Genomic DNA, 25,844 nt, shown 5'->3' with positions numbered 1-25,844 from the left:
GTTGGTAATGTTTCGCATTATGCACCTAATAAATTTTTTACGACTACTGATAACCAAATCACCTCCGGCACATTTTTACAAAAATATTTATTGTGAAAAAATATAATAATATAAAACTTAAGTACAAAATCAATAAAATAAATAAACAGAGCCTCTTCGCAGGAATCAAACAAACGCCAAAACAAAAACTCGAACAATGGACGCTTCCTAGTCCAGATTCTTCCGCTTGCACGACGGTCTGGTGCGGATTTGCAGCAGATCGTAAGAGAGAGTCTTGCCTTTGGGCTTTTTCACGGTGACCTGGATGATGTAGAGCCGGTTGGGCTTCAGTTGGCCGATTTTTTGCAGAAGGATAGATCTACAAAAAATTTAGAGTCAATAGTGACTGTTTAAATGTCGCAAATAAACTCACTCATTGTTGGGTTTGACATCTGTGCAATACTTCACCACAAAGTCCGTCGATTTCTTCAGTCTGTTTTCCAAGCCGCACTGATTTGGCATTCGGTACTCCTCGCTTTCCCTGATTTTCCCTTTTTTGGCTGACAGACAATACTGTACTGTTTTGAGGTTTGGGGCTACAGCCCACCCCACAGTCACGCTGTCGCAAGTCGTCAAGCTCCCGTACTCTTGGACTTTGAGGAGCTTGGGCATGCTGGGCAAAGGAATCGCTGGGTACTTCGTGGTGGCGTAAATCTGGAACCTCGAACGTACTGCACACATTTAACCAATACTAATATTCTACCTCAACCCCCGAACTCTTCTTGAGCTCCTCTCTATTCGACGCAAACACCTTGACGTAGTACCTCCCCGCCGCCACCGGATGCTCAATCGTCAACCTCTCAAAACTCTCCACCCTCTTAGGCTGTATTATCGTGACGTCCTTCAACACCACTTCCACGTCGATCACCCCCCCACAAGGTATTACAAACAGATCTAGCGCTTTGCTGTTGTTCTCGCTAACTTTGTACCTGAAGACTGCTTTTCCATCCAGTTGCTTCAAGTTGGCAAAGGCCGGCTTCCCGTCTTTGAGACTGGTGTGTCTAAACCGTCCATCAAAAATAGTGGAGGTGGTGCCATAAGAGTACGTTAGGTTGGACTGACGGTTGATGGCCCAAATGCTGAAGTAGTACTTTTGGTCGTGCGTCAGACCAGTGATCGTGTGATGGGTTTTGCTGCCTGTGCACGTCACGGTGGTGTTGCTGGGGGTGGCAAGCTGGGCGGCGCAAAGAGTGGTGTGGGGGAAGTGGATACTAGTGATGAGACAGTAATCGGTTCCTTGGGGGTCCACTAAACTGGAAAAAACTTGAACTTTTGTTTTTGTGACGTCTGCAAAAGCATCTAGTTAAAAAACCGAAGAAATCTCTTTCCCACTACATCCATCCACGTCGACTCACCAAACCGGAAAAAATCCCGACATAACGAACTAATTCCGATTCAGCGAGCGAAATCAATTAGAATCGCTAAAGCGACCACATTTCGCCATATTAATCACCTTGATCCTGACCTACCATACATACCTGGGATTCCACTTCACAGTTAGACGCTTCCCTTTCTGTCTCTTCAGGAGCCGGATTTTCACGGATTTGGCCTTCTGGAGGGCCTGCGGACCCCCGACTTCCGTGCTCACGTAAACGTGGACGAAGGTGTCGTGTTTCTGGGCGAGGAGGTGGAGCGTGAAGGTGTGTTTGGAGGGCGAAAAGTGGCGGGTGCTGGTGGCGTTAGTGGCGAAAGTGGGGTCGGTGGAGTTGTTGGGGGCGAAGGACCAGGACACGGGGGAGGTGCACGTGGTGAGGGTGAGGCTTAAGGGGACCGAGTCGGTAGGAGGGGTGTAGAAGTATCTGTAACAGTTGAAAAAAATATTTTAGTGGAAAGAATAATCCATGTTTTACATTTTGTTTGTCAATTAGTATATACTATAGACACTGTATTCCCACATCATTGCATAGATTGTAGTGTAGTATTTGTTATTTTTATCATTATGCTTACTTTTTTGTTGTCTTCACTAGTTACACAGTTTAATACTTGTAATTGTAAATTTCTAATGAATGAGTTAGGCACGTTCTATTATCCTTTTGTTCCTCTGTTTATTATTATGTTATTAAAAAATTATTACGGATAATCTACTGCTGCATCTTCAGTATGCGCTGTAGCCCCACCTTGTTGGAAGCTATTTTTATCATTGTTCAATAGGAAACAGCTGATTTTAGCTGTTTATTTGGAAATTGATTTATGTTAGTATGCAACCAACATTACACATGTGAGCTAAAGCATATTCCAGCGTAGGGAAATACATATAACTAATGAATTCCTGTAAAAAAAGTAATATGTAATTGTAATGCATTACTTTTTAAAACTGCTATCAACATAATTTGTAATCTAGTCATCCTTGGAATTTGTTATTTTTGACATGTATCAGTGTGGTTTGACCATAGATTAATATAGATGCGACATACAGGCTGATTTTGCAAAACCATCATTATTGACATTGGAGTCCTCAACCGCCAAAGGCAAGCGCCAAATTTAAATAGTCTAAAACTTGTTTCACTACAACTCGTCGCCTGAGAACTTGTTTGATCTACAGACCAGAGCGCGCTCAGGCCAATGTCGACTCTAAGCGTTCAGAAGCGATTTGGTTGGTTTAGACTATAATTTCTTGTTTAGTTGTTTGGTCGGTTTTTACAACGACTAAGTGAATATTTTTAGATACACTGTATGATAAAGTGAAAAAAAATGAACATGAAATATCGAAGAACTGAAAATCTAAAAATGAAACATCAGGAAATCGAAAAAATGTAAAATTCAAACATCTAAAATTTAAAAACCGAATAACGAAAAATCGAGAAATCGAAACTCCCAAATTTAAATCGAAAAATCAAGAGATCAAGAAATCGTGGAGTCGAAAAGTCGAACAATTTTGAAACCGAAGTAGGCCAAAATCGAAAAATCGAAAAGTTAAAAATTGAACAATTTATTAATTGAGAAATTGACAATCAAAATATCGAAAAATCCAAATCTCGATAAATCGAGAAATCAAAAAATTCAAAATTCGAAAAACTGAAAAATTGGGAGATTGGAAGATTAAAAGAACGAGAAATCGAAAAGTGATGAAGTCGAAAAATCGAAAAATCGAAAAATATAAAAATCGACAAACAAAAAGTTAAAAGTTGAAAAATTGGAAAAGCGGAAAAATCAAAAAACGAAAAATGGAAAACTGAGAAACCGAAATAGGCCAAATTAAAAAAATCGAAAACCTGAACAATCAAATGTCGATAAATCGGGAATGAAAAATTAACAAATCGAAAAATTGAAAACCAGGAAGTCGAAAAATCGAAAGATTAAGAAATATTGAAAAATTAAACATAAGTCGAAAAATCTAAAATTTAAAAATCCAAAAATTGGAAAATCGAAAAAGTAAAAAGGTACACACATCGAAAAATCCAGAACTCAACAATGGAAAAACCGAAGAATTGAAATATTGAAAAATCCTGAAACTGAAAAATCGAAAAATCAAAAAACTGGAAAATCGAAAAACTGAGAAATAGAAAAATCAAAAGATCAAGAAATCGTGGAGTCGAAAATTCGAACAATTGAGAAACCGAAATAGGTCAAAATCGAAAAATCCAAATCTCGGTAAATCGAGAAAGCAAAGAACTTAAAAATTCGAAAAATTGAAAAATTGAGAGATTGAAAGATTCAAAGAACGAGAAATCAAAAAGTGATGAAGTCGAAAAATCGAAAAATAGAGAAATCGACAAACAAAAAGTTAAAAGTTGAAAAATTGGAAAAGCGGAAAAATCAAAAAACGAAAAAATGGAAAACTGGAAAAACTGAAAAATCGAAATAGGCCAAAATAAAAAATTGAAAAAATGGATAAATCGAAAACCAGAACAATCAAATCTCGATAAATCGGGAATGAAAAATTAACAAATCGAAAAATTGAAAAACAGAACATCTAAAACCAGAAAGTCGAAAAATCGAAAGATTAAGAAATATCGAAAAAAATAAAATATCAAAAGATTGAAAAACCTAAAATTTTAAAATACAAAAATTAAAAAATCGAAAAAGTAAAAAGGTAGACACATCGAAAAACCCAGAAGTCAAAAATAGAAAATACTGAAATATCTAAAAACTGAATAAAAAAGTGAAGTCGAAATATAGAAACCTTAAAAAATCAAAAAATTGAAAAATCAAAAAACTAAAGAATTGAAGAAGGAAAATCGAAACACTCGAAGGTCAAGAAATGGGAAAATCAAAACATCGATTAATTGAAAAATCGAAAAATTGAGAGTTCATAAAAGACAAATTTGACAAATTAAAAAATCGAAAATTTGACAAAATGAAAATTGAAAAACAGAAAATCTAAAACCGGGAAGTCCAAAAATCAAAACATTAAGAAATCGAAACATTTGAGAAATTCAAAAACTTGGAAAATTTAAATTTCGAAAAACTGAAATGAAAAATCGAAACATTGAAAGAAAAATGAAAGAAAAACTGAAAAATGGAAAACCTGAAAAATCTGAAAACTGAAATATTCAAAAACTGAGAACCTAAAAAGTCGAAGAATTAAGCAATTGAAAAATCCAAAAAGTGAAGTTAAAAAATCGAAACCTTAAAAAAACTGAAAAATGAAAAATCAAAAATTGAAGAACAGGAATATCGAAACCCTCGAAAGTCAAGAAATGGGAAAATCGAAACATCGATTCATTGAAAAATCGAAAAATTGGCAGTTTCTAAATGTCAAATCTGAAAAATTGAAAAATCGAAAATTTGAAAAAACGGTAGTTGAAAAACAGAAAATTTAAAACAGCGAAGTCGAAAAATCGATAGGTTAAGAAATCAAAACTTTTGAAAAATTCGAAATCTTGAAAAACTGAAATATCGAAGAACTGAAATGAAAACTCGAGAAATCGAAAAATCTAAAATTTTAAACATTGAAAAATTAAAATACCAAAAATTGAGAAATCTAAAATTTGAAAATCAAAAAAGTAAAAAGTCGACAAATCGAAAACTTCAGAAGTCAAAAATGGAAAAGTCGAAGAACAGAAATATTGAAAAATCTCAAATCTGAAATATCTGAAAACTGAAAAATGAAGGAAAAACTGACGAATCGAAAAACTGAAAAATCTGAAAAAAAAAATTGAAAAGTTGAAAAATCGAAACCTGAGGAAAAAGAAAAATCGAAAAACCAAAAAACCCAAAAAATCAATTAATTGAAAAATCGACAAATAAAGAGTTCATAAAAGTCAAAAATTGAAAAATCGAAATATTTAAAAATCGTAAAAGAGAAAAACTGAAAACCGAGAAATTGAAAAATTGAGAAATTATAAAATCTAAAATTTAAAAATCAGAAAAGTAAAAAGTCGACAAATCGAAAGATCTAGCATTCAACAATGGAAAGACCGAAGAATTGAAATATTGAAAAATCCTTAAACTGAAAAATCGAAAAATCAAAAAAATTAAGTCGAAATATAGAAACATTAAAAACTCGAAAAATTGAAAAATCAAAAAAACTAAAGAATTGAAGAACAGGAAAATCGAAAGACTCGAAGGTCAAGAAATGGGAAAATCAAAACATCGATTAATTGAAAAATCGAAAAATTGAGAGTTTCAAAAATTTGACAAAATGACAATTGAAAAACAGAAAATCTAAAACCGGAAAGTCGAAAAATCTAAAGATTAAGAAATCGAAACATTTGAAAAATTCGAAAACTGGAAAAACTGAAATGAAAAATTGAGACATCGAAGAATCTAAAATTTTAAAAATTAAAAAATCTAAAATTTAAAAATCGAAAAATTGAAAAATCGAAAAAGTAAAAAAATCGACACATCGAAAAATCCAGAAATCAAAAATCGAAAGGTCGAAGAATAGAAATATTGAAAAATCCCAAAACTGAAATATCGAAAAAGTGAAAAATGAAAGAAAAACTAAAAATGGGAAACTAAATCGGGAACTCAAAACATTGAAAAATCGAAAAATTTAAAACGACAATTGAAAACAGAAAATCTAAAATTGGGACGTCGAAAAATCGAAAGATTAAGCAATCGAAAAATTGAAAAATCGAAAAAGAAAAAAAATCGACATATCGAAAACTGTAGAAGCCAAAAATCGAAAAGTCGAAGAATAGAAATATTGAAAAATTCCAAAACTGAAAATATCGAAAAACTGAAAAATGGAAAACCTGAAAAATCTGAAAACTGAAATATCCAAAAACTGAGAACCTAAAAAGTCGAAAAATTAAGCAATCGAAAAATCCAAAAAGTGAAATCAAAAAATCGAAACCTTAAAAAAACTGAAAAATCGAAAAATTAAAGAATTGAAGAACAGGAATCTCGAAACGCTCGAAAGTCAAGAAATGCGAAAATCAAAACATCGATTAATTGAAAAAAATCAAAAAATCGGCAGTTTATAAATGTCAAATTTGAAAATTTGAAAAAACGGTAGTTGAAAAACAGAAAATCTAAAACAGGGAGTCGAAAACTCGATAGGTTAAGAAATCAAAACTTTTGAAAAATTCGAAAACTTGAAAAACTGAAATATCGAAGAATTGAAATGAAAAATCGAGAAATCGAAAAATCTAAAATTTTAAATATTGAAAAATTAAAATGCCAAAAAATTGAGAAATCTAAAATTTGAAAATCAAAAAAGTAAAAAGTCGACAAATCGAAAAATCCAGAAGTCAAAAATGGAAAAGTCGAAGAACAGAAATATTGAAAAATCTCAAAAACTTAAATATCTAAAAACTGAAAAATGAAGGAAAAACTGACGAATCGAGAAACTGAAAAATCTAAAAAAAAATTGAAAAGTTGAAAAATCGAAACCTGAGAAAAAAGAAAAATTGAAAAACCAAAAAACCTGAAAAATCAATTAATTGAAAAATCGAAAAATTGACAGTTTATAAATGTCAAATTTGAAAAATAGAAAAATCGAAAATTTGAAAAAACGGTGGTTGAAAAACAGAAAATCTAAAACAGGGAAGTCGAAAAATCGATAGATTAAGAAATCAAAACATTTGAAAAATTCGAAAACTTGAAAAATTGAAATATCGAAAAACTGAAATGAAAAATCGAGACATCGAAAAATCTAAAATTTTAAATATTGAAAAATTAAAATACCAAAAAATTGAGAAATCTAAAATTTGAAAATCGAAAAAGTAAAAAGTCGACACATCGAAAAATACAGGAGTTAAAAATCGAAAAGTCGGAGAATAGAAATATTGAAAAATCCCAAAATTATAATATCGAAAAACTGAAAAATGAAAGAAGAACTAAAAATGGGAAACTAAATCGGGGAAATCAAAACATTGAAAATTCGAAAAATTTAAAACGACAATTGAAAACAGAAAATCTAAAACCGGGAAGTCGAAAAATCTAAAGGTTAAGCAATCGAAAAATTGAAAAATTGAAAAAGTAAAAAAATCGACACATCGAAAACTGCAGAAGCCAAATTTCGAAAAGTCGAAATATTGAAAAATTCCAAAACTGAAAATATCGAAAAACTGAAAAATGGAAAACCTGAAAAATCTGAAAACTGAAATATCTAAAAACTAAGAACCTAACAAGTCGAAAAATTAAGCAATCGAAAAATCCAAAGAGTGAAGTCAAAAAATCGAAACCTTAAAAAACTGAAAAATGAGGAATAACGAAACCCTCGAAAGTCAAGAAATGGAAAAATCAAAACATCGATTAATTGAAAAATCGAAAAATTGGCAGTTTATAAATGTCAAATTTGAAAAATTGAAAAATCGAAAATTTGAAAAAACGGTAGTTGAAAAACAGAAAATCTAAAACAGGGAAGTCGGAAAATAGATAGATTAAGAAATCAAAATATTTGAAAAATTTTAAAACTTGAAAAACTGAAATTCGAAGAACTGAAATGAAAAATCGAGAAATCGAAAAATCTAAAATTTAAAAATCAAAAAAGTAAAGAGTCGACAAATCGAAAAATCCAGAAGTCAAAAATGGAAAAGTCGAAGAGCAGAAATATTGCAAAATCCCATAACTGAAGTATCGAAAAACTGAAAAATGAAAGAAAAACTAACGAATCGAAAAACTGAAAATCCCAAAATTAAAAAATTGAAAAAATGAGAAATCGAAAAATCATAAAAGGTTGAAAAATCGAAACCTGAGAAAAAAGAAAAATTGAAAAACCAAAAAACTTGAAAAATCAAATAATTGAAAAATCGACCAATAAAGAAAACCGAGAAATTGAAAAATTGAGAAATTGTAAAATCCAAAAATTAACAGAGTAACAGATCACGAATCATGGCTTATAAATCAAATCGTTTCCGAACGCTTAGAGTCGACTTTGGCTTGAGTGCGCTCTGGTCTGTAGATCAAACAAGTTCTCAGACGACGAACTGTAATTCGTGTGACCTGAATTAAAATGAAGGAAACACTAAGCAGCTTGTAAAATTTTGATAAATCTAGTGTCAATTTGTCGAAAGTAAAACGAGTCGTTAAAAATATTATGACATTAATTTTATTCCTAGTTAGAAACAAACACTGTTGCCAACATAAGTCGAAGAGTCCTCAACCGTCATTTAATTTAAACTATGACGCTTCTCTATGTTCTCTGGTTTAACCACCGACATGCTAAAGCTTTTCTTTGGGTTGGTTTGTTTCCAAATTATGACGAAATGAAATAAATATTGCCACAAGAGGATTAGGATGCAGAATATTCCTTACTCTTTTTCCGTCACACCATTGACTTTTGCTCATTGCACTTCCTACGCTTTACCTGTTTACTTTAGCCCATTACCTTCGGTCCACGCGGCCCTCGTGTCCCACCCTGTCCCACTTCCCAGCAGCGTGACACCGTTCCGAATCCTCCGATACATAATGCATACAATGTAAATGCCTCCCAGTCGAAGCAAGTTTAACGTCTTTCTTCGCCCATAAACCCCTTAATTACCCATCTCTGTCCACATCTCCATACCCGCCCGAAATAGACCCGCTGATCGTCTGGCTGAATTTTTTATTTCGAGACATTTTGGCATCCCTTGTCGATATATTATATCTTTAATGGTCGTCTATGAAGTCGGAAACCGCGATATTTCACAAAAGCGACAGTTTTAATGGTGGCCCGAACCGCATTCAAACGAAATCATTTTAAATTTAATTGTGCAAGGACAGCAAATCGCCAGATTCGCAGAAAAACGCCACCTGCGAGGAGTATAAATTACGGCCGGCAACAAAGAACCTAGAGGCTAGGGAGTCGAAGACGAAAATATGAGAGGTGACGAAACGGAAATTTCGGGCACCGATTACGGGCTAAGGTGGAAATTTGCGTAAGAATTCGAGTGGTTGGGGTCGGGTTGTTGGTGCCAAGAGTCGGCCGTCATAACAAAACCCAGGACCGTAAACTACTCCAATTCTCATCCATCCAAAACCCATAAAGTCCGTCGCCATCTAAATATATTTACGCACGTTCACAAATAAACCCAAACAAACGGCGAGAGCCGCCGCCGTGCCAGCGACAGATGGCCGAAGGACCTAGACCTAGGCCACGGTGGTCGAGGTTGGGAGGTGGGCTCAGATTTATTTACTATTAGTTGATTTGCCTATTTTTATGGGTCTGACACTCCAGTCTTGTTTGACTACTATTTAGTGACGGAGTTTGTGTGGCGCACAAAAATTCGCTTCACATTTATCAAAAATTTTTAACTGATGTTTTGGTGCTTGACATTCAAACAATAATAAAGTGCATCTGGTAATTTACAAGCGCCGAGGAAATTATTCAGATTTATGAATGTACACGACAATAACATATGCTTTAACACTTGTGCAGTATTTCAGCTTTGTGGAAACTGAGACTACAACCGAGTATTTATTTTCGTTGTTGGTAAATCAAATTACATAAATCTTCGCCTAAACCTACGTTACCAGATGTGAGGTCGATTTTTTTACAATTGTCGCATGTCTGGACTAAATATTTTCACTTTCGTCATTTTTTTCTTTATTGGGTCCAAATTTTCAAAATCAGCAAGATTTGTTTACTACATTAACCCTCATTACCTTATGAATTCAGTAAGTAAAGTAAACTTCCACATGAATATGGTGTCCAAGAAAGCTTACTTAAATAAATGAGAAAACTGATAATTTTCAATTTCTCAATTTTTTAATATGGTGGGGAAATTCTTTTTTTATGTAGATACTAACTTCAAGTTTGGAAATTTGTTGTTCAAAATTTGTGTCTTCATTCCACTAAAATTATGATGACGTATTCCAAATTTCGCCAAAATGGGTAAAATAATATTGCCTTTGTAACCTTTATTTCGTAATCAAACTTTTTTAATTTTAACATTGTGCTTATAGGTTTGCGGAAAAAATTTCGAAATAGTAGTTGTATTTTAGGGGTCAAAGTCAATAAAGCGAATTTCTTGGGTAAATAAAAAAAATTGTCAGTTTCATTTTATTTTTTAAGAAAATTTCTTTAAGTTCAAATAAAAATATGTGTGAATTGTTAAATTATAGGTCAAAAAGTACGTTAACCATTCGTTTCAAGTGTTTAACAAAATTTTGCGACGACGTCGACAATACAGATGAATAAAAACACACAAAAAAGAGACAATTAAAAAAACGACAAAGTAAGTAATAAAAAAGTGACAAAGTAAGAAAGAAAAATTGAAAAGAAAACAGCACTAGAAAAAACAAAACAAAATGCGACAAAAAATACAACAAAAAAAAGATAAAAAAAATTTAAACAAATTTGTTATTATTCCCAAAATGTTCAGATCATACAAAATATTTATTGACGCATTCCGCCAACCACGTTGGCATCTACATAAAACTAAAGTTTAGTTCGCCAACAAATATTTTGGGTGATTTCAGTGTTTAGTTGTAATAAAAATTAAGTATATAAAAAATGATGAAAAAAAAAACACGACAAGAAAAAAAGAGAACAAAAAACATGAAAAAAAATCTAACAAAAGGAAACGCCAAAAAAGACTAAACTTTGGTTCGTCTACAAATATTATATATGATTTCAATGTTTAAGGAATAAACAACAACAAATGGAATAAAAAAAATGGTGTTAAAAAACTATAAGAAAAAAAAAACACGAGAAAAAAATGAGCGCAAAAATTGCGTCAAAAAAAGAAACACGAGAAAAAAATCGCCAAAATAAAACTCCAAAAAAAAAGGAAAAAAAATCACAAAACGAGACAAAAATCAATAAAACAACGTGATAAAAAATCGACAGAAAGCTGATAAGAGACAAAAACAACAAAAAAGGAAGGGAATACAAAAAATGTGACAAAGAACCAGTAAAAAGATAAGATAATAATTGGTGAAAAACAAAAGATAAAAAAGTTTGCAATAAACGTAATAAAAAAGAGCACAAAAATCCGACAAGAAATGAGACAAGAACAAATGTTAAAAAGATGGCAAAAAACACGAAAAAAAAGCGATGAAAAAACTTCAAAAGGAGAATGAAAGAAGTTTACAAAACTAAGCGACAAAAAAAAGCGACAAAAAACTACAAAAAACCGTCCTAAACAAATTTCTGAAAAATACGACAAAAAATGTCTTAAACAATTTTCTAAAAAAATAGTACAAAAAAAAGACAAAACAAAGCGACAAAAGACAAGGAAAAAGACACTTCTGTCGTTTTCTCATAAAATTCGAGAAAAAATGGAAAACAAAAATGCGACAAGAAAATAGACGACAAAAAATCCACAAAAGACGCAACAAAAAAGTATAGCGACAAGAGACAGGTAACAGAAAAGGCGATAAACAACGAGACAAAAAGGAGGACAAAAAAGTTGGAAAAGACACGACAAGGAAAAAGAGAACAAAAAAATACGAGAAAAAATCTAACAAAAGGAAAACCAAAAAAGACTAAACTTTGATTCGTCTATAAATATTATGTATGATTTCAGTGCTTAGTAAATAAATGTTACAATAAAAAAAAACACAACAATAAATGGAATAAAAAATTGGTGATAAAAAGCAACAAAAAAAACTACAAAAAACAGGAGCCTTAGAGGTAGCAAAAATGGCCACAAAAAATGCGTCAAAAAGGTAAAAAAGTCAAGAAAAGAACACTAGAAAAAAATCGCTAAAAGAATACTACAAGAAAAAGGGGAAAAAAGATCACAAAAAGATTCTAAACATGGACAATAAAAATCAACAACAGGACGTGACTAAAAAATGCAACAAATAAGCAACAAAAAAATCAGAAAAAAATGGGCGAGAAAAAAGACAAAAAAGGCATTAAAAATCGCCAAAAATGGGGAGAAAAAAAGGTGAAAAACGCACGACAAAAAAGTTTCCAATAAACGCAATAAAATAAAAGAACAAAAATGCGACAAGAAAAGAGACAAAAAATCGACGAAACAACTGTCAAAAGATGACAAAGAGCACGAAAAAAGCGATAAAAGAAAAGCGCCAAAAGCTTAACAAAAAACCGTGCTAAACAAATCTTCGAAAAATACGATAAAAAACGACAAAAAACACTAAGAAAGCGGTAAAAAAGAGATAAAAAAGGTGATAAATAAACTGTCAAAATTCACAAAAAACAATTTTTTAAAAAATAGAAGAAAAAAAAGACAACAAAACTACAAAACAGGCGACAAGAAAGAAGACAATAAAACTCGAAAAAAAAAATGGAAAACAATAAAATTGACAAAAATGCGACAAGAAAGAGCAGAAACAAATGTCACGCAAAAAACCTCATAAATCGATAAAAGAAAGACGATAAAAAAAAAATAAAAAAAGATGACAAAAAAGCGATTAAAAACGCTAACAAAAAGGAGACAAAAAATAGTGACCAAAATAAGCGACAAAAAGGGACCAAAAATAACAGAAAAATATGCCAAAAAAATGTGACGAAGAGAGAGGGAGAAAAAACAAAAAAAAGGGTAAAAAAAAGCGACAAGGAAATGCCAAAAAGGTGGAAAACGATTACAAAATTTTGCAATAAAATAGGTGACAAAAAAACCACAAGGAAACGTGACAATGAAACTACGAAATGAGCAACAAAAAATAGGCGACGAAAAAAGAGACAGAAACATTTCGTCATTTTCTTTAATAAAACACCAAGAAAGGAAAACAAAAAAGCACAAAAAGCTGATAAAAAAAGAAACAAGAAAAAGATCGACAAAAAAGGGACGATAAAAACGTGACCAAAAAAAGGGTCAACAATCGGGGCAAAAAACGGGAAGAAAAGAGCCATCGACAAAAAAGAAAAAAGCGACAAATAGACAAGAAAACAATGAAGAAAAAAATCAAAAAAGGGCAAAAAAGCTACAAAAAAAACACGACAAGAAAATATGCAACAAAAAAACAAAAGAAAACACCAAAAAAGACTAAACTTTGGTTCGTCTACAAATGTTATGTGTGATTTCAGTGTTTAAGGAATAAATGTTATAATAAAAAACACAACAGCAAATGGAATAAAAAAATGGTAATAAAAAGCTACAAGAAAAAAACCACGAGAAAAAAATGAGCGACAAAAACTGCGTTAAAAAAAGAAAAAAAGTCAAAAAAAAGAAACACCAGAAAAAAATCGCAAAAAATAAAACTCCATAAAAAAAAGGAAAAATAAATCACAAAACGGTACAAAAATCAACAAAAGAACGTGATAAAAATGCGACAGAAAGCTGATAGGAGACAATAACAACAAAAAAGGAGGGGAATACAAAAAATATGGCAAAGAACCAATAAAAAGATAAGATAACGATCGGTAAAAAACAAAGGATAAAAAAAACTCAACAAAAAAACAGTCCTAAACAAATTTCCGAAAAATGCGACAAAAAAGACTAAGAAAGCGATAAAAAGAGAGACAAAAAAGATGATAAAAACTCAACTTCATTTTCATTCACCAAAAAAGTCTTAAACAATTTTCTAAAAAAATAGGACAAAAAAGGACAGAACAAAATGACAAAAGACAAGAAAGAATACACTTCTGTCGTTTTCTCATAAAATTGGATAAAAAATGGAAAACAAAAATGTGACAAGAAAATAGGCGATAAAATATCCACAAAACACGCAACAAAAAAAAATATAGCGACAAGAGACAATTAACAGAAAAGGCGATAAACAACGAGACAAAAAGGAGGACAAAAAAGTTGGAAAAGACACGACAAGGAAAAAGAGAAAAAAATACAAGAAAAAGTTGAACAAAAGGAAACACCAAAAAAGACAAAACTTTGATTCATCTACAAATATTATGTATGATTTCAGTGCTTAGGCAATAAATGTTATAAAAAAAAACACAACAGCAAATGGAATAAAAAAAATGGTGATAAAAATTAACAAGAAAAAACTATAAAAAAAATCAAGAGCGACAAAAGAGAGCTAGCAAAAATGGCCACCAAAAACACCAAAAATGCTCCAAAAAAGTAAAAAAGTCAAGAAAAGAAACACTAGAAAAAATTCGTTAAAATAATACCACAAAAAAAGAGGAAAAAAAGATCACAAAAAAATTACAAAAATAGGCAACAAAAATCAACAAAAGGACGTGATTAAAAAATGTGACAAATAAGCAACAAAAAAATAAGAAAAATATGGGCGAAATAAAAGTCAAAAAAAGTCATTAAAAATCGCTAAAAAAGGGGATAAAAAACGGTGAAAAACGAACGACAAAAAAGTTTCCAATAAAAGCAGCGAAATAAGAAAACAAAAATGCGACAAGAAAGGAGACAAAAATCGCTAGAAAAACTGCAAAAAGTTGACAAAAAACACGAAAAAAAAGCGATAAAAGAAAAGCGCCAAAAACTTAACAAAAAACGGTACTAATCCAATTTCCGAAAAATACGACACAAAAAAACACTAAGAAAGCGGTAAAAAAGAGATAAAAAAATATCTCTGTGTTTTTTTTTGTCGTAAAAGGTGATAAATAAACCGTCAAAATTCATAAAAACGTTTTAAACAATTAGCTAAAAAAATTGGACAAAAAAAGATAACAAAACTACAAAAAAGGCGACAAGAACGACGACAAAAACGACACTTCTCATAAAACTCGAAAAAATGGAAAACAACAAAACAGAGTGAGTGAGTGAGTGAGTGAGTCAGTGAGTGCGTGAGTCAGTGAGTAAGTGAGTTGGCAAGTAAGTAATAGGCGACAAAAAAAAGAAAAAAATGGTGACGAAAAAAAAGCTGCAAAAAAGTTTTGAAAAAAACTTCAACAAAAAGGCGCCAAAAAATGAGGCAAAAAAGCAACGTCATTTTCGTCATTTTCATTAATAAACACCAAAAAAAAAGAAAAGAAAAAAGAACAAAAAAGTACAAAAAGGGTAACGAAAAATAACAAGAAAAAGATCGACAAAAACATAAACGACCAAAAAAAGGTGAAAAATCGCGATAAAAAAGTTTACAAAAAACAACACACAAAGGCGACAAAAAAAGAAAAAAAACGACAAATACACAAGGAAACACTGGACAAAAAGCATCAAAAAAGCAAAAAACTTACCAAAATGGCCGACAAAATGTAGAGAAAAAAACGGGACCACAAACGACACAAAGGCGACAAGAAAGAGGATAAAAAAACGACAAAAAGGCGACAAGAAAGAGCACAAACAAATGTCACAAAAAAAACTCATAAATCGATAAAAGAAACCCACTAAAAAAAAAAAAGATGACAAAAAAGCAACTAAAAACGCTAACAAAAAATGAGACAAAAAATAGTGACATAAACAAGCGACAAAAAAGGGACCAAAAATAACAGAAAAATATGCCAAAAAAATGTGACGAAGAGAGAGGGAGGAAAAACAAAAAAAGGGCCATAAAAAAGCGACAAGGAAATACCAAAAAAAGTGGAAAACGATTACAAAAGTTTGCGATAAAATAGGTGACAAAAAACCACAAAAAACGGGACAAGAAAACGACAAAATAAGCAACAACACATAGGTGACGAAAAAAGAGATAGAAACAACACTTGTGTCATTTTCCTTAATAAAACACCAAGAAAGGAAAACAAAAAAACACAAAAAAACTGACAAAAAAGTAACAAGAAAAAGATCCACAGAAAAGAGACCATAAAAAAGTGACTAAAAAAGTGTGAAAAGCTTACCAAAATGCGCGACAAAATGTAGACAAGAAAACGGAACCCAAAAATGACAAAAAGAGGACAAGAAAAGACGACAAAAAATCGACAAAAAGACGACAATAAAAAAAATCGAAAAAAAACGTCATAAAGGAAAGACGAGACAACAGATTACAAAAAAGATGACAAAAAGCGACTAAAAATTTCAGCAAAAAGGGAGGTAAAAATAGGGACAAAAATAAGTGACAAAAAATAGACGACGAAAAAAAAAATAAAAGCGACAAACAAAATTCCAAGATAAACGTAATAAAATGGACGACAAAAAGGCTACCAGGAAGGAGGTAAGCGAAAGCGATCAAAAAAGATGACGAAAGAAGGACAGGAATAAACAATCAGAAAAAAGGCATTAAAAAGCGCCAAAAAAGAATCCAAAAAAACATGTAAAAAAAAGAATAATAAAATAAAATAACCGAAAAAAAAACGAAAAAAAGGTGCCAAAAAAATCCTGATAAAAAAAGGCACGAAAGGACAAAAAAAATGGATAAAACACCGACAAGAAAAACGACGAGAAAAAACAAAAAAAGAATAAATAGATACCGTCAAAAAGGGCCAAAAAAAAGGTGACAAAAAAGTGCTTAAAAAGCCGACAAAAATGAAGGCAAAAAGTTACGACAAAAAAAAAACAACAAAAGTAAAAATGGACAAAAATTTTAAATAATAAAGTGGAGAAAAAAGTCATTAAAAAAAGACAAGAAAGGCGATAAAAACCGCGACTAAAAAGCACCAACAAGAACAAGAAGGCGTAAACAAATGGAAGAAACGCCACATAGAGGCGACAAAAAGGCCTACAAAAAAGCGACAAACGAAAACGGCCAAGACCGTAAAAAATAACAAATAAAAAAAAAGGGAATAAAAATAGCGACAAAGAAATGGACTCAAAAATCCGCAAAAAAGTTGTATGAATATGGAAAACTTTTTTTTTTTAGAAAATTTAAACGATCTTGTTGGCCCTTTGTTACTTTGTTTTTGATATAATTTGAAAAAAATCTTCAGAATCCATGTGTTTGAGATCAAGTGATAGATTTTTGGAATACCCTCGTGATTTTAAAAAAATTTGAAGCAGTATTGAGAGCCTCTAGTGTCTTCTTTTAAGAATATAGAAAAAATACTAGGAACTTCCTGTAACTGAGCTAAGGTTTTGTTGTTCAAAAAAATTCAGGACAAACTTGAAGGGTACTAGTCTTTTATTTTTTAAATAATTAAAAAGAAGCTTGGAAAAGTCTTATATTTTGTCTCTTTTATACACTAATTTATTGTTGTCGTAACTAAAAAAATGAAACTTGTTTTATTGGCCGTAGTGTAATACTGAAATAACTGTCGACTAATTTTTTAAAACAGATTATAAATTTGTCAAATGTTGTAATGTAAAATTAAAATTCTTCGTGTCTGTACTAAGAAAATCAATATCGTTAACGAAAACACAACACGTATTATCATTTACCTTTTCCCTTCACCCTTGACCAAGAAGGCCGTAATCTGCAAATCGCTGGGCAGCGTATCGTTGGGATGCACATGGTAGGAAGGTCCCATTTTGGCCTCTTGCTTCTTCCCGCAGCAGCTACCGGACTCGAAGACGGAATGGAGGACGACCAACGCACTCAGCATCCTGGCCACCATCTACGAGAAAAAAGCGTTACGACTCTGGTTCGAGCTGATTAGAATGACAATGGGCCGGATTCGTTAATAAATTCCGATTTGTTAGTGCGTTTATTATATATGTAGGTATGTACGGTTGCTAATGTTGAAATATATTGGTATATTTATTAATTCCTAACGGGAATGGAAACCAGGAAGTGCTTCTCTTCGCTGGGATGACGGTGAAAGTGGTACTTGGAGAATGATATTGTCGCAGCATCAAGATTTAAGATTTAAAAGAGGAACATCTTTTTTATTTATCGAGTTGAAACAACTTCGTTTATCTTCATTTAAGGATATCTCAGGCGAAATGATCAGTATCAATTTTATCTCGTGTTTACTATTTTTTTATCACACAATTCACACACTTAATTGAGATTCTGATTATATCACTCTTTAACGACGTGGTTAGTTTTCAACACAACGAAGACAAATAGTTCTTTGTGGACATTGCTAGAAAAATAGTGATAACAGAAGCAATTGAAATAACATCATCGGTCTATCGACGCCAACGATAATTCAAACCAAACAATCGCACAATTATTTTTAAGAATAGGTACTATCGTACCTTACTTTATCGATCTGGATAATAACCTGCTATCGGTTGCTGCTAACTCTACCATCAATGGATTGCTTTTATTCTTTAGAAAGATTTTTTTTTAAGAAACTTCTTCAAGTTTCAAAAATTTGGCTGTGCTAGGTAAGAATGTGCTCTGATAAAAACGCAGTATTTGTTTAAATAATAAACGATTGATGTATTGAACTAAATTCATTATTAAACATACAAACAAGACTACTAATGAAATCGTTTCAGGTTTGATCGGCTAGAGATTTCTCATAGTAAGTAAAATATACAAAAACAATTTGTTGGTGGCTTTTAAGCTTCCATTAATTTGAAACTAATAATTAACCAGGACCTAGTTTAGTCTACATGAAAATGTCATTAGCATTACGTAATCGGTTCGGAAAAGAAATATAAATAAAATTAATTTGACCCAAAAACAGATATAGAGCTGCTTCGATTAATTGTTAATAATTATTAATTCAATACACGATTTTTAAATAAAGAATTTTGACCAAAGACTTGAGTTTGAATTTATTGGAGAGTTTAAGTGAAATTTCCACTTGATTTCGTTTTGTGTCACTATTATTGCTATCAGTGTTATTTCAATATAAAACGTTGTTAGGCACCAAAACCCAAAATGACTGGTTATTAATTTTGTAATAATTGCATATTTTTCATTTTCAACATTCGATTTTCAAGGAGAAATTTTATCCAAAAAATAGTTTCTGAAAAAATTAGAAAGTATTCTGTGAATTTTTTTAAACTTTCATTGCTGACTAAGAGTATCATTGGCCAAAATGAGTCTTATTTTAGCAAATACTAGCGCGACCCACCCGCCCTTTGTTGTCTTAAAGATTTTTTTTTTTCTAATTTGCCAAAATTAGTCTTATCATAATGGATACTACTAACTTTTTCAATTTTTCGATTTTTCAATTTTAGAATTTTTCAATTTTTTGCTTTTTCAATTTTCAATTTTTTGATCTGTGTTTCGATTTTTTATATCTCTGGCCAACTGAAAAAAACTTTCGATTTTTTAATTTCATAATTTTGGCAGTTCTCCGATTTCTCAATTATTTAATTTTTTGAAATGTCCCGAAAATAGATATTTATTTTTTAAAATTTTCGATTTTTGATTTTTTGTCACCAAGTTCTTAGAAGGGAGTAAAAAGTAATTTTGATTTTTCATAATTTCGGATCGAATAACTTTGTTCTCTTGGTTAAAAAATCGAAAAATGACAAATAGTGAAAAGGAAAAATTTTAACTTGAAAAATTAAAATCAAAAAATTCCAAAATTGTAAAGTTAAAACTTGAAAAATCAAAAGATTGGAAGTAAAAACTGCAAAATTGTCAAACAAGTTATCAAAAGAAATATTCAAAAGTTGAAAAATCTAAAAATCAAGAAAAAAATGAAAACTGGAATTTCGAATTCGATTTTAAAAGATTTGTTTTTTTCAAGTTTTCGATATTTTAGTCTTTGATTTTCCGACTAAACAGTTGCACAATTTTCCGATTTCTCATTTATCCAATTTTTCAATTTGTCATTTTTTGATTTTTAAGTTTTTTTTCATAATTTCGGTTCGAATAAATTTCTTCTCTTGGTTAAAAAATCGAAAAATGACAAATAGTGAAAAGGAAAAATTTTAACTTGAAAAATTAAAAATCAAAAAATTCCAAAACTGTAAAGTTAAAACTTGAAAAATCAAAAAATTGGAATTAAAAACTGCAAAATTGTGAAACAAATTATCAGAAGAAATATTCAAAAGTTGAAAAATCTAAAAACTAAAAAAACAATGAAAACTGGAATTCTGAATTCGATTTTATAAGATTTGTTTTTTTCAAGTTTTCGATATTTCAGTCTTTGATTTTCCGATTAAACAGATGCACAGTTTTCCGATTTCTCATTTATCTAATTTTTCAATTTGTCATTTTTTGATTTTTAAGTTTTTTTTTCATAATTTCGGTTCGAATAAATTTCTTCTCTTGGTTAAAAAATCGAAAAATGACAAATAGTGAAAAGGAAAAATTTTAACTTGAGAACTTGAAAAATTAAAAATCAAAAAATTCCAAAATTGTAAAGTTAAAACTTGTAAAATCAAAAGATTGGCATTAAAAACTGCAAAATTGTCAAACAAATTATCAAAAGAAATATTCAAAAGTTGAAAAATCTAAAAACTAAGAAAACAATGAAAACTGGAATTCTGAATTCGATTTTATAAGATTTGTTTTTTCAAGTTTTCGATATTTCAGTCTTTGATTTTTCGATTAAACAGTTGCACAATTTTCCGATTTCTCATTTATCCAATTTTTCAATTTGTCATTTTTTGATTTTTAAGTTTTTTTCATAATTTCGGTTCGAATAAATTTCTTCTCTTGGTTAAAAATCGAAAAATGACAAATAGTGAAAAGGAAAAATTTTAACTTGAGAACTTGAAAAATTAAAAATCAAAAAATTCCAAAATTGTAAAGTTAAAACTTGAAAAATCAAAAGATTGGAATTAAAAACTGCAAAATTGTCAAACAAATTATCAAAAGAAATATTCAAAAGTTGAAAAATCTAAAAACCAAGAAAAAATGAAAACTGGAATTCCGAATTCGATTTTAAAAGATTTATTTTTTTCAAGTTTTCGATTTTTCAGTCTTTGATTTTCCGATTAAACGGCTGTACAATTTTCCGATTTCTCATTTATCCAATTTATCAATTTGTCATTTTTTGATTTTTAAGTTTTTTTCATAATTTCGGTTCGATTAAATTTCTTCTCTTGGTTAAAAAATCGAAAAATGACAAATAGTGAAAAGGAAAAATTCTAACTAGAGAACTTGAAAAATTAAAAATCAAAAAATTCCAAAATTGTAAAGTTAAAACTTGAAAAATCAAAAGATTGGAATTAAAAACTGCAAAATTGTCAAACAAATTATCAAAAGAAATATTCAAAAGTTGAAAAATCTAAAAACTAAAAAAACAATGAAAACTGGAATTCTGAATTCGATTTTATAAGATTTGTTTTTTTCAAGTTTTCGATATTTCAGTCTTTGATTTTCCGATTAAACAGTTGTACAATTTTCCGATTTCTCATTTACCCAATTTTTCAATTTGTCATTTTTTGATTTTTAAGTTTTTTTTCATAATTTCGGTTCGAATAAATTTCTTTTCTTGGTTAAAAAATTGAAAAATGACAAATAGTGAAAAGGAAACATTTTAACTTGAAAAATTAAAAATCAAAAAATTCCAAAATTGTAAAGTGAAAACTTGAAAAATCAAAAAATTGGAATTAAAAACTGCAAAATTGTCAAACAAATTATCAAAAGAAATATTCAAAAGTTGGAAAATCTAAAAACTAAGAAAAAAATGAAAACTGGAATTCTGAATTCGATTTTATAAGATTTGTTTTTTTCAAGTTTTCGATATTTCAGTCTTTGATTTTCCGATTAAACAGTTGTACAATTTTCCGATTTCTCATTTATCCAATTTTTCAATTTGTCATTTTTTGATTTTTAAGTTTTGTAATTTTTAGCAAGTACTAGCCCCCCGCCCACCCTCCCTTAGTTTCTTAGAGGATATGTCATTGGCTAAAATCAGTCTCATCTTGACAAGTACTAGCCCCGCCCACCCACCCTTTATTTTCTTAGAAGAGTGGGTCATCTGCCAAGATCAGTCTTATCTTGACAAGTACTACTACTTTATTCAAAAAATTGTCTCTGAAAAAAATAGAAAGTACTCTGTTATTATTTTTTTTAACTTTAATTGCTGAGTATTTGGTAGAAGAATTTGTTTTTCTGTAAGTAACCCTGTTATTTGAAAATATTTCAACGTAAATCTAGGACGTTATTCAGCAACGAAACCGATAATTTCGCCTGTGACCTAAACTGAATATTTTATCTTCTTAATAACATAAACATGATTTGGTTCTTTAATTTTTGAGTTAAATAAATAACACAAAATAGTCTGATTATTAATTTTACAAGTGCATATTTTAAATTTTCAACATGTGCTTTCCGAAGGGAAAATTTTGCCCAAAAATTGTTTCTGAAATAATTAGAGAGTATTCTAAGAAAATTTCTTGCAATTAATTTCTAGGTACTTCATATAAGACCTTCATTTTCTGTAAATCTGAACGTAAATATAGGGCGTTGTCAAGCAACGAAACCGATAATTTCATCTTTTAACCTAAGCTGAAAGTTATATCTCTCAATAACATAAATAAGATTTTGTTCTTTCATTTTAAGTTAACTAAAAGCAAAAAATGATTGAATATTAATTTTATACTTGGATATATATTTAATTTCAAAGATATTATTTTCAAATGAAGATTTTATCCAAAAAAAACAAAGTTGTACGGTTTTTTGAGGACTACATTCTAAAGTTAGCTAAATTCAATCAAATTTAACCATACAGAGCGTTTCTAAAAAATTTAAAACTTTCAAATATCGTTATTTCGGTTTTTTCAAACGAAACACCCTGTATTTTATTATTGCATCTTACTCAGTTTTTTGTTCTCATTCTTCTAATATGTCGATGTGTCTATTAAAGAAGTATAAAAATCCTATAACTTTCGACTTTATATATAGAAAATCTCACCAAAAAAAAAGAAAACAAAAATAGAAAAATGTTCTATTTCAAAAAACTGAAATATCGATATTTTAGAACTGTAAAAATCAAAACATCTTTATAAACACTCTGTATATGATAATTTAATCCATTTATACCACAACAAAGCACGTACCTTTCTTTATCTCTATACAAAATGTTGTAATACAAATTAAAAAAAAAATAACCATACTGTGAATTTTTGTGAAAAAAATGTCAAAAAATTTCAGGAAAATTGGAATAACCTGGCAACGTCGCATCGTAATTTCAAAAATAAAATGTGATTGTAAAGCCTAAAAAGAGGCCAACAAATTTTTGTGTTGGCCATTCTGAATTCTTGGCAGCAATGTTAACATTTCAGATGACGATTGTCAGTTTTAAATATGTTGCCAACCTTACCAAAAAAAAATCACAAACATGAATAATCACCCAGTATTTCGTATGAGAATTTCATTTTCTGTAACTGTCACTGTTATTTCAAAATATTTCAAGGTAAATATAGGGCGTTGTCAAACAACGAAACCGATAATTTCTGTTTGTGACCTAAGCTGAATATTTCTTTTCAATAACAGAAACATGATTTTTTTCTTGGCTAATTTTTGAGTTAACTGAATAACATAAAACGAATTCATAAATTAAGATAAAATCTGATAAAAAAAAACAGTTTTCGTAGTAAACTTATGATTTTTTTCTAATGTTGTGACCCAAAAACTGAAACTGACAAAATGAAAAAAAACTTTTCTACAGTCAAGAATTTGAAAATTTCGTTGCTAATTTTAACAATACATACTTATTTTGAAAGCTGAAACTGCACACAACAATTATACATCGACGATCGCTAATATATTCTCCATTTCAGTTTTGAATTATTCAAAGTTCAAATTGCAAAGCATTGTGTTAATTTCGAACATGTTTTGTGAGTGTATTTTTATTCCAAATACAAATACGTGCCTGAAATACACCAATTTTGTGTAAAACATGTAAATATGAGCATTTTTAAGCGAAGTGGAAACTGATTCCAGGACCAGTCTTGGGAAAAAAATACTGGGTGTTTGAACAAAAATATGTGTGATCATTTATAAAACATTATCTAACCCTCGACAAGACAAAAGAAACGTTACTCCGACTGTCAAAAACCGCAAGCTAATGTTTACATAATAACCCAATTATCTCGACTAATCGAATTATGTTAATTTCGCCAAAATCATCCAACAGGTGTCCCTCAGTCCCGCCCACTTCTATTCCATTTCCATTACTATCCTTCCTAATTAACACAATTAAGTCATTCGCCGACCGGTCCACTAAAAATAATTAGATTTAAATTAGTTCCTAATTAAAACACGGCCCATCGCCGAAAAAAAAACCAACAAAAACAAACTAGATCAGCAACTCTCCACACAAGCCAGCGGAGCCTCAAAAACGACAAAGACACTATTAATCCGAAACCTCACAGCGTATCCATTACCCGACTTAGCATAATCCGCATTGTCTTGAAAATAGAATTACCTTGACCTTAATGCCGGCGAAGACTGAAAATCGACCACGACACCACTGTCACTTTTCAGGCCTGAAAGCTCACTGCCTGCTGTAATTCTTTCAGCGACTTCTTGCCACTTACAATAGTGTTTCATGGGAGTCCTTAGAGGAGCCCCCCTCCGGCCGCGCCGGCCCCCTCCTCATTTTACAAATTCATTCAAACCGAAATGAGTGTGTAAATTTAAACCTGCGACAGGAGCGTTTTGTGCGATTGTTTCGCGAAAGGGGGGATGGGGTGGGACGGGAGGCGAGAGGAGAGCTGGCTCGTGGGGTTCGGGAGGAGGGAAAAGTGTGGCATGCGTTTGGGGATTATTTTAACAGGGGGAGAAGCTCCGATTTTAGGCAATGAGCAAAATTATAAATTACAAACAGAAACAAAACCAACAAAAGAAAAATTAATTAAAGCATATCATCTCAACACTAGAGAAGATGTTCAAAATTTCTGCCTTGTGCATAAGCTCGCAATGTCTCCAAATTTTGATCATTTTTTGTAAGAGTTAGTCATCAGTAATTGCTAAGATAAGAGTGATTTTGGCAAATAACCTACCTTCTAAGAAAAGAGAGGGTGGGTGGGCGGGGCTAGTATCTGCTAAGATAAAACTGATTTTGGCAAATAACATACCTTCTAAGTAAAGAGAGGGTGGGTGGGCGGGGCTAGTACCTGCTAAGACAATATGGAGAATTATATTCAATCTTTGAACTCAAACAATTAAATTGTAAGTTCCCTGATACAGTTCCTTTAAATTATCAATCGATTTCTCATTAATTGAAAATTCTGACACCAAGAAGAAATAATTTAGGTGACAATACGTTCGAAATGTTGTTAATTTTAAAAAATTCATTAAACAATACATAAAAAAATACATAAACATGTTTCCAGTTATTTTATTCGAAAAAGCTTCAAAAAGTATCTATTTTCTTGTATCTGTATTTAGATAATTTTATCTTCCATATATCTACATCTGTATCTAGATATTTTTAAAAGTATCTGTCCCCAACACTGTGCCTTAGGTATTAATTACTACTGATAGATAGTCAACTCTGTTTTACTTTTCATATAAATAATATTGTTTCTAAAGCAAATAAAATATTAGGATTAGTAAAGATTAGCAGTAGTAAGTGTTTATTTTTTACCCTACGGGCTTAAAAAGATTCTTGACACTACAATTTTTTCACTAGTTAACAAAAACCAAATAAATACATTTTATAAACTAAATAACTAATTTTTCTTTCCTTTACCACATCCCCCATTGCCCCAGCCTTACTCTTGTCCTCTCCACTTCTTTCATCCATTCCACCCCTCTTCCGTCTTCATTCAATATCTCTGTCACACTCTCCTCTCTTTCTTTGCTTTCCTCACAGTCATGCAGCATGTGCTCTATCGTCTCTCGCCCTTCTCCACACATCCTACACATTCTCTCACCTTCGCTTACCCAAAACTTATTATTTCTTTCTTCATTTCCACACCTAAATCTCG

At 30.8% G+C, this 25,844-nt stretch overlaps 1 protein-coding gene across 1 annotated transcript; it reads right to left on the bottom strand.

Moving 5' to 3' along the window:
- Positions 1–99: 99 nt before the first annotated feature.
- On the bottom strand, positions 100–24,426 carry LOC135122964 (protein NDNF-like). The gene is made up of 6 exons (XM_064047459.1): positions 24,338–24,426; positions 17,487–17,662; positions 1,518–1,838; positions 743–1,292; positions 413–693; positions 100–358 (listed from the first exon to the last, which is right to left on the bottom strand). The coding sequence occupies exons 2-6, from the start codon at positions 17,660–17,662 to the stop codon at positions 208–210; spliced, it is 1,479 nt and encodes a 492-aa protein (XP_063903529.1). The 5' UTR covers positions 24,338–24,426; the 3' UTR covers positions 100–207.
- Positions 24,427–25,844: the final 1,418 nt, after the last annotated feature.

This window comes from Zophobas morio, unplaced genomic scaffold (genome assembly GCF_036711695.1).
Source record: "Zophobas morio isolate AGI-343-1 ecotype UQ-CSIRO unplaced genomic scaffold, CSIRO_AGI_Zmor_V1 ptg000006l, whole genome shotgun sequence".
NCBI lineage: Eukaryota > Metazoa > Arthropoda > Insecta > Coleoptera > Tenebrionidae > Zophobas > Zophobas morio.
This window is presented reverse-complemented; position numbering and strand designations above follow the sequence as displayed.

Bases quoted from the DNA above. Each gene is read 5' to 3' on its own strand.
- LOC135122964 (XM_064047459.1), bottom strand. From the start codon at position 17,662: ATGGTGGCCAGGATGCTGAGTGCGTTGGTCGTCCTCCATTCCGTCTTC. The intron at 1,839-17,486 runs GTAAATGATAAT...CAACTGTTACAG, and splicing joins GTCAAGGGTGAAGGGAAAAG to ATACTTCTACACCCCTCCTA. The intron at 359-412 runs GTGAGTTTATTT...AATTTTTTGTAG, and splicing joins GATGTCAAACCCAACAATGA to ATCTATCCTTCTGCAAAAAA.